At 42.1% G+C, this 14,156-nt stretch overlaps 2 protein-coding genes across 6 annotated transcripts in view; both read left to right on the top strand.

Moving 5' to 3' along the window:
• The window catches only part of LOC124033599 (leucine-rich repeat-containing protein 49-like), a 60,535-nt gene extending 52,990 nt beyond the window's left edge, over window positions 1-7,545 (top strand). For 2 of the 3 annotated variants that reach the window (XM_046345684.1, XM_046345683.1), the window contains 2 exons: window positions 5,444-5,606; window positions 6,054-7,545. In XM_046345684.1, the coding sequence (XP_046201640.1) occupies window positions 5,444-5,606; window positions 6,054-6,275 (385 nt within the window). In that variant the 3' untranslated portion in view covers window positions 6,276-7,545. The other variant, XM_046345685.1, reaches the window with a different exon arrangement.
• Window positions 7,546-10,088: 2,543 nt separating this feature from the next.
• The window catches only part of LOC124033598 (thrombospondin type-1 domain-containing protein 4-like), a 48,391-nt gene continuing 44,323 nt past the window's right edge, over window positions 10,089-14,156 (top strand). The window contains exon 1 of one of the 3 annotated variants that reach the window (XM_046345680.1): window positions 10,089-10,221. The gene's annotated coding sequence lies outside the window, so the exon portion shown is untranslated. Of the gene's footprint in view, window positions 10,222-13,112; window positions 13,371-14,156 lie in introns of those variants that run through there. The other 2 variants (XM_046345679.1, XM_046345678.1) reach the window with 2 other exon arrangements.

The raw sequence follows: 14,156 nt of genomic DNA, 5'->3' as shown, positions 1-14,156 counted from the left end.
GTGTGCAAGCAAGGAGGCCTACAAACCTGACTCAGTTACACCAGCTCTGTCAGGAGGAGTGGGCCAAAATTCACCCTACTTATTGTGGGAAGCTTTTTAAACAATTTAAAGGCAATGCTACCAAGTACGAATAGCGTGTATGTAAACTTCTGACCCACTGGTAATGTGATGAAAGAAATAAAAGCTGAAATGAATCATTCTGTCTACTATTAATCTGACATTTCACATTCTTAAAATAAAGTAGTGATCCTAACTAACCTAAAAAGGGAATTTTTACTAGGATTAAATCTCAGGAATGGTGAAAAACTGAGTTTAAATGTATGTATGTAAACTTCCGACTTCAATCGTATTCCTTTTTATTCTTCATGTAGTACAAATACATGAATACTTTTCCATAATGCATTGGAAGAGGTGGGCTGAAGGTGATAGACCCTAGTTCTGTTCAAGTAGCCAAACAACAACCGTGGCTACTTAATTGGGAAGATGCTGAATAGCAAAGCTCCTGCAGTGGTGTTCAAATGTAGGATAATTCATTTTTGTTCTCCTTAAAATTAGTATTGCGTCGTAGGATACATCTTTGAAAACAGAAGAATTGGTTATTATATTTTTTTATGGGGCTTTCTGTTTTCTCATTGAAAAGTGTTTATTGTTCTCTTGGCCTTCGTCAGAGCTTGTAAACTAAATACTAGACCATCTTTTGATTTGTTAATGTGTCGGCACCGTGGACTCAGGATGTGGCTGCGGTATTGATGTCATGTTAGTCAGGCCTTTTGATTTAGACACTTGAATTGTTTTAGTTTTGTAGGCGTGGCTACCCATTTAATTATATCATTTATGGATGGTTCCCAATGATCAGTGGTTTAGTTTATTATGTTGCTGTCCTGCGGTTCTGAAATTACGATGCACCCGACAGTCCACGTTTTCTGTGCAATAGTCTTTTCATTTGAACATTTTAAAAGTTTTGGTGTGTGTACATGGCTATTTAGTTGAACTTATATAGGTTACAGCACTTTAGTTTCACTATTAAATATGTTGAAATTTAACCAAACGATCCGTTTCTGTCTTCAGTCCTTTTTAAATAGGATACATGGGCTTTATGGACTACAGTATAGGTCCAATGTGATAGTCTGACTGTAACCAGCCTGAATAGGCCTTTAACTCCATTCATATTATATTCAGAGTTTAGAGAAATTAATCAAATTGGAAATGACCAGGCCTGTTAGTGCAATGCATGTCTGTTGAATTTGGAAAAATCCACCTGTACTCGCCTCCGCCCCACCTACTCAGCCAGTCAGGAGCCGTTACTGCATTGCTGCCGTGGCATACTGCGTACTTTTTACTAAACAGAATGTGCTAAGTAGTATCCAACAATGAGTACATAGTATGCAGTTTAAGTATGTAGTATGTAAGTATGAGTATTCGGACATGGCCACAGTCTGGTACCTGGTACACCTGGTACCTGGTGCTGATTAACACACAGCGCTCACTCAGGTTACCAAACAAAAACATTAGCTACACTTTAATTACAGGTGTTCACTGTACCGTAGAGAACCTGTCTGAGTGTGTTTCTCAGTTTGTGTAGTGTGTGTGTGTGTGTGTGTGTGTGTGTGTGTGTGTGTGTGTGTGTGTGTGTGTGTGTGTGTGTGTGTGTGTGTGTGTGTGTGTGTGTGTGTGTGTGTGTGTGTGTGTGTGTGTGTGTGTGTGTGTGTGTGTGTGTGTGTGTGTGTGTGTGCGTGTGTTAATGAGTCTGTGTGTGATGCATAGACAAAGCCTGCCATCGACGAGCCATAGGGAGTTGGTTGGGAGTGCAGGGGTAGGGTGGGGTACCTGGCATCTTCCTCACATTCCCATTCCTCTCCCCAGCCAACTGCTCTTCAACTATATCACTCCTGGTCACTGAAACACAGCCAAGCAAAGAAAAATATGCCATGCTGTAGTGGTGTCTCTCTCAGTGCCCCGAGCAGACAGACAGACAGACCAACTGACCGATCGATCGATCGAATACTGTTAAAAGTTCATTGGCAAACAAAAGGCCAACTGCCATTCTGCTGGCTTCCAGTTCCTCTTTAATAACTCACACTCACTGACGCCCGATATAGAAAATAATATATGCCATTTGGCCAATGCTTTTATCCAAAACGACTTACAGTCATGCGTGGATACATTTTTACGTATGGGTGTACCCGAGAATCAAACCCACTACTCAGGTGTTACAAGCACCATGCTCTACCAAGTGAGCTACAAAGGACCACGCTTTACCAATAGCCGGGAGCTGATCATTCTTTTAAGATCAACAGTGAAATGGTATTCGATTTAACCTGCTGACATTGCGTGATAATGCATAGTTTTGTCAAATAAATATTTAACATGTATAGTATGGTTGATAACTTGAACTTTGACCTCTCCAGAAATACTAGTTGAACATTAACTTGATATTATAAAGACAGTTTTTATAGACTGGTTCAGGGCAGATGAAAAAACAATTGATGTGATGGCCACTCCATGGAGATCAAACATGCAGCCTAAGGTTATTCATATCATAAATCTCCCTACTTCCCTGTTGGCTTGAATTAATTCCTCTTTATGAATCACAATACACTTGGTACACTGCAAAATATGTTCTGAAAAGTTGAATGAGTGCCAGAGCGTTTTGTGTGTAATGTGTATCTGACTAATATATTGTTTTACAAGGGCTGTGGCTTTGGAATGTCTTTGAATTTGTATTTATTTATGCATGTATGTGTGCCACAGGTATGTGTAATGTACTGTAAATGTACTGTATATCTCTGTCTGTGTGAGGCCTTGAGATGACAGGCCAGGGCTTGTCTGTCCCTAGCAGCTGCCGTTTTTATCGTTCGCTGTGAGAAATGGACGAGCATGGCAGTTAGTTCACTTCCCTAATCTGTCCCTTCAGGTTCACTCTGTACGATTACCCACAACACCCCTGGGCCTTCTAGAGCGGAGCATGGAAGAAATGTCTGAGTATCAAACAATACTTTACCTTGAGCTGCCTTATGGAATTCATCCCTTTTCCCCCCAACTGAGCCCACTGACCTACTCTGCAGCAGCCCTAACCTTTTAAGTGCTGTAATGCGTGTGTATTTGATTAAGGTTTAACCTTCCATATAAAACAATGTCTAAACTTTCCCCTCTCAGCCTCTGCACAGTGCACACTACTCCCTGTAGTTTGGTCCTTCCAGGAAAACCTCTCCTCAGAGATGGAGAGTGTAGTACTGTAATAATTAAGATGGGAGTTCACTACAGTCATCAGTGAATGGTTTCAGATCCAGTACAGACATGTATAACCCCGAGCTATACATTATACAGTCATAGTTAGGTTTGGACAATCCATGAGGGAACACATATGGTCATGGGTAGGGCAGATATTGCTGTGAAGGTAGCCAGAGCAAAGGCTATGATGGCTATAATGCTTTTGGTGTATTACGGTTGAGGACCAAGTCATAATCAAAAGTCGTTGAACATGGGTGAAGGCCAAAAGGCCTCTGAAGATAGGCAATTCTGGGGTGGGGGACAGCTTGTCCGGGGTGGGGGACAGCTTGTCCCGTTGCTTGTCCCGTTGTGTGAACCATCATGTGATAGTTTTGACATTCATGTCTGTGATACAATACTAATGACTGGAGGCCAGAAAAGATTCCTGAACCCAATGTAGGAGTGGTTCATCCTTCTTCTCAGTGAATTAAGTTGATGGTGTGGGCTGTTATACAGGGCTGGGGTGTTTGCAACCTCCACTCTACAGTACAGTATCATTATACAGTAGAGTACATGCTCAGCTATGGTGAATGGGGCTGTTTGATAGATACACACCACTCAGTTGATCCTCTGCCCACCTATACATACAGTGTTCAGGCTCTCTGTCTCCGACACAAGCACTCACACTTATCCCAGTAGGTATTTTAGCCTGCAGCCTCCGTCTCAATGACTATTCCAGAGTTCTGGCACCAGCGTTTGGAACATGTTGGTGCAGTGCTGAATTTCATGAGATGAATAATGATGGACAGGGACGTTTGATGTAGCTAACATCCTTTATTAATGTTCTCATCCTGGTTACATCTGTACCAATCCTGCTGCTGAAAACTATACGACTGACAAAGAACTGATTTAAAAAGTTGTACAAATGAACTACATTTATGTAGAAGTACTTTATCATTCCCAATTCATTGTTTGTAAAGTAGTTGTTTGACTTGGCTTCCATGGAATTCATGTTGGCACTACTCTAATAGTATCTGATACCAGTCTTGACAGATGTGTTAATGCGGAGCATTGAGTGAATGCCATTACTATTTGTCGAAACGTGTATTTTGATACTTTGTTATTCCCTTCTTTGACGATGGCACTGTCCCTGGCAGGGTTATTGCATGCCCTGATGCTCCAGACATGTCTAACTCACCTGTCCCCCTTGCATAGCTGCTGGAAGTAGGGGTGCTGAGGGTGCTGCAGCACACCCTGAAAAATCAGATGTATTATTATTTGAAAAAAACAATTTCACAAAAGTACACAATACTAGTATTAGCAGACTGATATAGACGTCTAATAGCGTGGGCAAAAAAAAACTTTTTTCAGCATTTGCGCTTTGGCAAATAAGGTAGTATAGTTAAGAAGAGTATCTTGCAGGATTCAATAGTTGGAGTTGTTGCCCTTTCCCTTTCTCTATGATGTCATTCTAATGGAATCCAGAAAGAACAAAACCGTCCTCAACATTTACATTAAATGGTGAAAAGTTATGGGTAAAGACGTAAAGGCACAAAACATCCTCATCAAATTAAAGATTTTTCTTGATCAAATAACATGGGAAACAACCACTTTTTGTGTAGTATTAATTTACTATCATTACAAACCACTTAATGTAAATGTACATTACTGTATAGTACATAGGCTGGTCATCTAGGTTTCTACAGGTAGACTTTCCATCACCATGAAGAAACACAATGCACAATACAGTAATTGAGTACATTGACACATCAAGTGGTTTGTGATGATATGATGTGGCTCAGTTGGTAAGAGCATGGTGCTTACAATGCTAGGGTTGTGGGTTTGATTCCCACAGGGGACTAGTATGAAAAAATATGAACATGTATACATTTCAAGAAACTGTTAATCATATATCAAGCATGATTTTTTATATTCCACAAGTATTACCGGATTAACTGTTTTGTACAGATAATCATCAGACTCAAGTTACAAATGCTGGTAAACACTCAAATACATTTAGTGTAAAAAGAGTGCACTGGACCTTTGCTAGTCTTGTATTAGCGGACCGATATGGACTTCTTTAGTGAGGGTCATTTAGTTTTTCTGAAACAAAACAAAACACAGTACCCCCCCCCCTCTCTCTTGCTCCCTCTCTCTCTCTTGCTCCCTCTCTCTACCTCTCCCCTCCTCTCTCTCTTTCGCTCCCTCCTTCCCTGCCTCTCTCTCTCTCTAGGAAGCGTCAGCTGCAGTTTCTGTTGGAGGGGCGTGGGCGCCGTGCAGGCTTGAGCCCAGAGGAGCTGCGTGACAACGGCAAGCTGCTGGGAGAGGGCCTGAGCAGAGCCCTGTTCAACTACCCCAGTAGAGACTGCTGCAGTGTGGGAGCGGAGAGCCCAGAGGTCAGCACTCTCAGACTATCACTCTGTCTGTAGCCTGGTCCCAGTGGTGATGATTGCAGTAGCAGAGTGGAAGCAGCCAGTCTAGCCTGGTGGTCCCAGATGTCTTCCGTCACAAAGAGATCTGGGACCAGGATAGACTGGCTGCGCTCATTCTGCTACTGTAGACATCACCACTACCTGTCACTGTATACCTGATGCTTCATACTGTAGCAGCTTTATTGAGGGCATGTTTCATACATTTACAGCTGTGATCCTCAATCCTGCTCCTTGAGCCGTGAAACACCTGATTTAGCCAATAAAAGTATTGAAGACAGCGGCTCTCCTGGAGAATAATGGAGGATCACTGATTTACAATGTAACATGATTACTATCCAATAGGATGATCAATGGAGACTTCCTCTCATCAGTGTCAAAGCTAACAGTCCTCTGTTCCCTGGATCTCCTCAGGAGGGTGCTATGGAGTCGTCATCGGAGTGCGGAGCCGTGATGGAGCAGTACATACAGGCTCAGGTCCAGAGGGCATCTGACACCAACCTGAAGAGGGAGTCCCTCCACAAACTGTGGCCCTCCATGTTCATGGAGATGGTGAGAGACTGTGTGCTGGAGATGAGGGACCGACCGGCCTTCCGCCAGGCCTGCCTCAACAGGCTCTCCACACAGGGAAAGTGACAGGGTGAGGGGTAGAGACCTGGTAAAACTCCATAAGACCTACAGTACAGCAAACTGGACACATACTAGAAACAGGTACAGCGTACTGGACACATACTAGAAACAGGTACAGCATATTGGACATATACTAGAAACAGGTACAGCATACTGGACACACTAGAAACAGGTACAGCATACTGGACATATACTGGAAACAGGTACAGCGTACTGGACATATACTAGAAACAGGTACAACATATTGGACATATACTAGAAACAGGTACAGCATACTGGACACACTAGAAACAGGTGCAGCATACTGGACATATACTGGAAACAGGTACAGCGTACTGGACACACTAGAAACAGGTGCAGCATACTGGACATATACTAGAAACAGGTACAGCGTACTGGACACACTAGAAACAGGTACAGCGTACTGGACATATACTGGAAACAGGTGCAGCATACTGGACACATACTAGAAACAGGTACAGCATACTGGAAACACTAGAAACAGGTGCAGCATACTGGACACATACTGGAAACATGTACAGCATACTGGACACACTAGAAAGAGGTACAGCATACTGTACACATACATACTGGAAAGAGGATACTGGACACCTACTGGAAACAGGTACAACATACTGGACCTACTGGAAACAGGTATAGCATACTGGACCACTTCTTCTACTACAGCATATTGGACACTCTCATGCTGCTCTGTCTCATCACATTAACTCGTCTTCATCATCACATGGTGTCAGACAGTCAAGTTTTGGGGAATTTTGGGGTTAGATTATTTTCATAACTGGAAAAACGTATTCAGATCAAAGATGGATGTGAATTTTTCTTTTAAAGGCAATTTTGGGGGGGGGTTCTCACCAACTGGGCCTCATAAGCTTGAATTCACATTATCATGGAAAATACAATATTGATGTTTGTTCTATACTCTGTTTTTTCTATTCAACTTGATTCCAGGATGCACGGAGCTATAGAGCTATATACTTGAGAAAGTCATTGTGAGCGTGCATATTGTCATCTCTATAGAGGGACACTCTTTGCACTTTAAAGCCTTCATAAAGACCCTGTTCACGATCTCCAGCTGAAGATTACAATGAGTGTGTCTCATTGAGCCTAGAATGATTGTGTCATGATAATCCTCTTCTTAATGTTACTCTCTCTCTCTCTGCCTGGTGTGATGACAAGGGCACAAAATACATGTTTTCTTTTCTGACCACTAATTTTCTGTATTGTACTTAGTAATAAAATATTCCCTAACACTTAACTGTTCCATGTTTATTGCTCCTGTAGTGTCTCTGTTGATCAATAAACCATGCTGCAGGAAATGTATTCTCCATCCATCAATCATCAAATTACTCAGAGCTAATATTTTGACTTGAATCAGACGATTTTGCACAACAACATATCATCAAATGTTTTTGTTTTGTTATATTTATCTCTTCTGACCATTAAACCCTAAGTATGATATACTATACTATGCTACCTCTGGCTCCTCTAATCTCTGACTATTTACTGAATTGTTTTGGACAGCAGTGTCCTTTTGAAGAACAGCACTATATCCAGCCACCTCCTAATACATTACACTGAGCCGTGTGCTAATGCTGTTCCACAGTACCTCAGTGTCCCTCCCTGTGCATGCTCTACCCTGCACTGGGACATCCAGGGGCAATGGAGAGGGTCCTCTCTCTCCTGTTGAACTCAGAAAAGAATGTTCTTGCAGGCTTCGATAGAGCAGACTGGTTGACTACCAGCTGTTCCTGGTCCCCTCACTCACTACAACTACTCTGTAGAGAGGCTGGGCTCTCCACGCTGCCTGTGCTGTCAATGGTTTACAGTCAAGGGTTTCCAAAGTCAACTCCAGACACCTGTGGCACTAAACAGGATTGGTGAAAAGGGAAACTGGAGCTTTGCCGGAGTGGGAGAGTTCAGAATTGAAGGTGCCGGAATGGTTTTCTGAATGGAATGTTCGTTGTGCAACTGAATAAACAGAAGCATCTTGGGAAGAGGCAACTGTGGTTCAAGTGTAAGTACTACTGCTCTCAGACAGTGTATTGTCATTCTGCTCTCAGACAGTGTAATGTCCTACTGCTCTTAGACAGTGTAATGTCCTACTGCTCTTAGACAGTGTAATGTCCTACTGCTCTTAGACAGTGTAATGTCCTACTGCTCTCAGACAGTGTAATGTCCTACTGCTCTTAGACAGTGTAATGTCCTACTGCTCTCAGACAGTGTAATGTCCTACTGCTCTCAGACAGTGTAGGGTCCTACTGCTCTCAATGTAATGTCCTACTGCTCTCAGACGGTGTATTATTCTACTGCTCTCTGTGTATTGTCCTACTGCTCTCAGACAGTGTAATGTCCTACTTCTCTCAGACAGTGTATTGTCCTACTTCTCTCAGACAGTGTAGGGTCCTACTGCTCTCAGACAGTGTGATGTCCTACTGCTCTCAGACAGTGTATTGTCCTACTGCTCTCAGACAGTGTATTGTCCTACTTCTCTCAGACAGTGTAGGGTCCTACTGCTCTCAGACAGTGTAGGGTCCTACTGCTCTCAAACGGTGTGATGTCCTACTGCTCTCAGACAGTGTATTGTCCTACTGCTCTCAGACAGTGTATTGTCCTACTGCTCTCAGACAGGGTAGTGTCCTTCTGCTATCAGTGTATTGTCCTATTGCTCTCAGACAGGGTAGTGTCCTACTACTCTCAGACAGGGTAGTGTCCTTCTGCTATCAGTGTATTGTCCTATTGCTCTCAGACAGGGTAGTGTCCTACTACTCTCAGACAGGGTAGTGTTCTTCTGCTATCAGTGTATTGTCCTATTGCTCTCAGACAGTGTATTGTCCTACTTCTCTCAGACAGTGTATTGTCCTACTGCTCTCCTACTGCTCTCAAACGGTGTATTGTCATACTGCTCTCAGACAGTGTATTGTCCTACCACTCTCAGTGTATTGTCCTACTGCTCTAAGACAGTGTAATGTCCTACTGCTCTCAGACAGTGTAATGTCCTACTCCCGTTCCTTGAAAGCGGCAGCTCTACCCTTTAGCTCAGTACGGATGTTGCCTGTAATCCATGGCTTCTTGTTGGGGTATGTACGTACAGTCACTGTGGGGACCACGTCATCGACGCACTCATTTATATCCTGCAGGATATAAGATTTTTAAATGATGATGGAGACAAAACTGAGTGAGATTCACACAAACATACTTTAGGGAGAACCTCAGAGAACCTGATGACAAGTGACAGCATGCTGTGCTTGGTGGGGAGGTACAGTAGATCAGAGGAGAGGGAGATTAATAAGACCCTTTGTAGGAAAGCAAATGAGAACCGCTGGCAGGGCAGCACTTCCCAGGCCCAGGGCTCTGAGGGGTCAACTCGATATCAACTCCAATATGCCGGACATTTATATACCACTCGGTGAGTAATAACCGCCCTTATTGGTCTATACTCTTTATTTAGAAGCTTATTTTTAAACTGACTGAAAGATGTGGTACTGGAATCCATCATTGGAAAACGTCCTTCTGATATCTGTTGGGCTGGTGCATGAGAACCAACAATCCTTGATGTGAGCAAAACAAGGTCATAAAATATAACTTCTGCAGACTCAGTTCTTGAGAACATTTTTGAGAGATGCTGGTATCAAATCAAACCATATGTAGAGTTTCCTTCCAAAGCAATGTATTCCCAGCTGAATTTTCCCCCACACTCTTATATCATGCCCAGCCTAAGGTTCCTCCTTCGACACTGTAATGGAGGCAGGCCAAGGAGAGCTCTGCTGTTGACAAGCAAAACACACCCAGTGTGTTTGTAGTCTCAAAGAGCTGCATAGGATCCGTCATATTAATTAATACAGTATATTGCCATGTAGGTGTTGCTGTCATTGAGGAATCTTCACCTTAATCCACTCAAATCTTTGATACTAGCAAAGGAAAAAGCTCTCAGGTAAGAGTGAAACAAAAAAATGTTTTATTGAATAAATATTGGATGCCTCGAGAATGATTGGCACATGCATATAGAACCCAGGTTGTCTGTGGGAATCTAGACTGCATAAGCCCACTGAACATGAGCTCTGACTGCTAACATGAGTCTCAAGGTCTTAGGCAAGGTTACTCTTTATGCATAATTCGTGAACTTATTCAGACATTAGGGAAATGTTTTAACAGAATGCATTATGGTGGCATGCACAACCAATGAAAGTGGAATTCATACAGTGTGTCGGTTGTTATCAAAACAATAGACTATCATGACAGATTATACATTTTTTATTTGTCCAATTTATCCTCAAACCAGAGTGTATTACCTGTCTCCACTGTAATAGCTTCTTTATAAGCCTAGATACTTCTCCATATAGAGTATGTGACGACAGAAACTGGCAGTAACCTTGTGTTGTATTATTTACTTGTCATGCAGGATGTATTTCACAGGATTAAATACTGGTTATACTGTAAACAAACCAGCTCTGTTGGCTCTGATAGTAGCCTCTGCTATCAGTTCACTCATGTATATCAAAATATGTATCTGTACTGTGGTGTACAGGTATCATACAGCAAATAGAGACATTTGATACCAGTTAAGATAGCAATGTGTTTGTGTATGGGTGAATGGAGCAGAAGTATCCGATAGAAAACTGTTTTACTTCTCAAGCAAAGGACAGATTGAGAGTCTGAGGTGCTGCTGATGAGGAGTTAGCTTTTAAGTGTGTTCTATTGTTTCTGCTCGTAAAGCCATCCCACTGAGACACCACCTCCTCATAATGTATTATCTGGACACATGGATTCCTCTTAGTTCCACTTCATAGGACAGAGTATTACGTTTAAGTGTGTTCTATTGTTTCTGCTCGTAAAGCCATCCCACTGAGACACCACCTCCTCATAATGTATTATCTGGACACATGGATTCCTCTTAGTTCCACTTCATAGGACAGAGTATTACTTTTAAGTGTGTTCTATTGTTTCTGCTCGTAAAGCCATCCCACTGAGACACCACCTCCTCATAATGTATTATCTGGACACATGGATTCCTCTTAGTTCCACTTCATAGGACAGAGTATTACTTTTAAGTGTGTTCTATTGATTCTGCTCGTAAAGCCATCCCACTGAGACACCACCTCCTCATAATGTATTATCTGGACACATGGATTCCTCTTAGTTCCACTTCATAGGACAGAGTATTACTTTTCCCTGGTCCTGGAATGAGCTTAGCACATTGTTTATTGTTAGTTACAGTGCTGAATGTGCTGTACGTCTGATGGCAGGGGGTTCACATTTTTGTCAGATGACAGAACAGCTCTCCTTTCGAACGTGTTTCCTTGTATAGTTTGAATGGGTCAACCGGAACAGTAGTTCATTAAGTTGCTATAATTGGGTGCGGTCACCCGTGACCATGGTTTGGAAACATAGAGGTTAAAGGCAAATTCACAGCCAGCATCAACATGGTCCCACCATTGAAAAAAGCCATGATGATAGCCGGCACCTTTGGGCACAAAGGCCATGATGAGACACATATGTCACACAGTGTATATATTATACAATGAAAGCCAGTAAGAAAACGATGGAGCTTAGGATGCACGCTCAACCAAGCACGATCTTAATTCATCCACTCAAATTAGGCAACTCTGCAAGCCAGGGAGAACAAGGCCATGGGCCTTCACAGTATATTTTATTTACTTGATAGAGCAAGAAACAGGCCATTATAGGTAGTGAGACTTTCAGTATACACGCACGCACACACACACACACACACACACACACACACACACACACACACACACACACACACACACACACACACACACACACACACACACACACACACACACACACACACACACACACACACACACACACACACACACACACACACACTAACATTTACATAGTACTAACATTTTTTAAAATACTTTCCCTGGCCCTTTTTATTGTATTTGGTCTTTCAGCAAAAGACTGAGTTGGGGCAGTTTGACATTTGTGTTATTACAAATTATTATCCTGTGTACCAATGAATTGATTGCGGTTGTCAAGCAGTAATGACAGCAATAGCCCTTACCTAGTCTGGTCTCTACACTCTGTGCGCATGTTACAGCATGCTTCCTCTGTAGGAATGGAGAATTGTCATGGTCCATATTTCAGCAGTGAGAGGATGGTAGTGACCACCCAGGAGAGAAGCACTCTCAGAGACTATACCGGAGGAGGAGAACATATCTTATAGATGATGATGAAAATCTGACAAACCTTAGGAAAGAGGACAGATTTATGAGTTAATAAAGCATTTAGAAAAATATATATACTTAGTGTACAAAATATTTAGGGCACCTGCTATTTCCATTACATAAACTGACCAGGTGAATCCAGGTGATTTCACCTGGTCAGTGTGGTCAGTGTAGTCAGTGTAGGTGAAGGGGAGGAGAAAGGTTAAAGAAAGATGTTTAAGCCTTGAGACATGGATGATATATGTGTGCCATTCAAATGGTGAATGGGCAAGACAAAATATTTAAATACCTTTGAGTGGGAAATGGTAGTAGGTGCCAGGCGCACCGTTTTGTGTCAAGAACTGCAACATGGACCAGCATCTCTGTGGAACGCTTTCAACAGCTTGTAGAGTCCATGCCCCAACAAACTGAGGCTGGGGGGTTGTACACTCAGTTTATCTCTCTCTCTCTCTCTCTCTCTCTCTCTCTCTCTCTCTCTCTCTCTCTCTCTCTCTCTCTCTCTCTCTCTCTCTCTCATTCTCTCTCTCATTCTCTCTCTCTCTCTTTCTCTCTGATTGAGGCAGCAGAGGGCGCAACACGTTGTTTTCTTCTCTCTGAGTAGAATTGTGTTTCAGGACGCCAGAGATAGAGAGAGAAAAAGAGAGAGGGAGAAAGTGAACGGAATAAAGTCATGTTGACCAGTGACCAGCACGTCTACAGAACGTTTGGATATTTGGAGCGGGTTTAAAATTGATTATGTGGTAGTAACTTATTTACACCTGGATGGAACTCTGGCGATGCGCTTGGATTTTAGGATAACTGGCGCCACAATTTACAATTGAGAAGCAGCAATACTGCACTGGAGAAAGCAACAAGGTAGCAAACACATGCACAATCATCCAAGGTAGGAATAGACATTTTACGTTTTATGAAAGTGTAATAATATAGGCCTAATAATAATCATAATAGCCTAATCATAATCATATAATACATTAGGAAACATTATAATGCAATTGATGAAATGATTGACAAGTTAGTAATTTACACATAATTATGCGTATAATGTTTTTGTTTGTCGACTAATTTCTTTCAAATAAAATTCAAATGGTAGCCTACATGCTATGTTTCTCATAAATTGCTAAGGATTTCAGATTTTGAATGTGTAATTTAATTTGGCTCGCTCCTGTGCGCTCACACTTTAGATCCAAACCCCTCAGCCTGGACGAGAGCCTCCTGTCCCGTCCCTGTCGGGTTTGACAGAATGTCGATCTTTTTGCCCAGGGTGCAGCCAGCTTTCTGTTTGTTGATAACACAGATATATACATGCCTGCAATTGTGATGTTGTTTACCATAACTGAATCATATTTGTAATAGCCCAGCCTCATAATACGTTTTAAAGAAGTTTGAATTAATAGTCCTAGCCTACATGTTTTTGGATAAATTACAAGTATAGGCTATTGTGCAAATAAAGTAAATAGATATTGTGGATATTATTTATTTAATGACAATGGAACTTTCCAAACCTCACGTGGAGTGGAATTGCACCAGTGTGAGACAAACAAAACAGATAGGTGTAATGGCGTTCGTCGGACCGAAATGCAGTGTGTAGGTTATTCATGACTTTTAATGAAGGAATCGCGGTACATGAAATAACTGAAATACAAAAACAACAGAACGGACCGTGAAACTA

This window comes from Oncorhynchus gorbuscha, linkage group LG04 (assembly GCF_021184085.1).
Source record: "Oncorhynchus gorbuscha isolate QuinsamMale2020 ecotype Even-year linkage group LG04, OgorEven_v1.0, whole genome shotgun sequence".
NCBI lineage: Eukaryota > Metazoa > Chordata > Actinopteri > Salmoniformes > Salmonidae > Oncorhynchus > Oncorhynchus gorbuscha.
The sequence above is the reverse complement of the archived record's forward strand: the minus strand, read 5'-3'. Positions and strand labels throughout refer to the sequence as shown.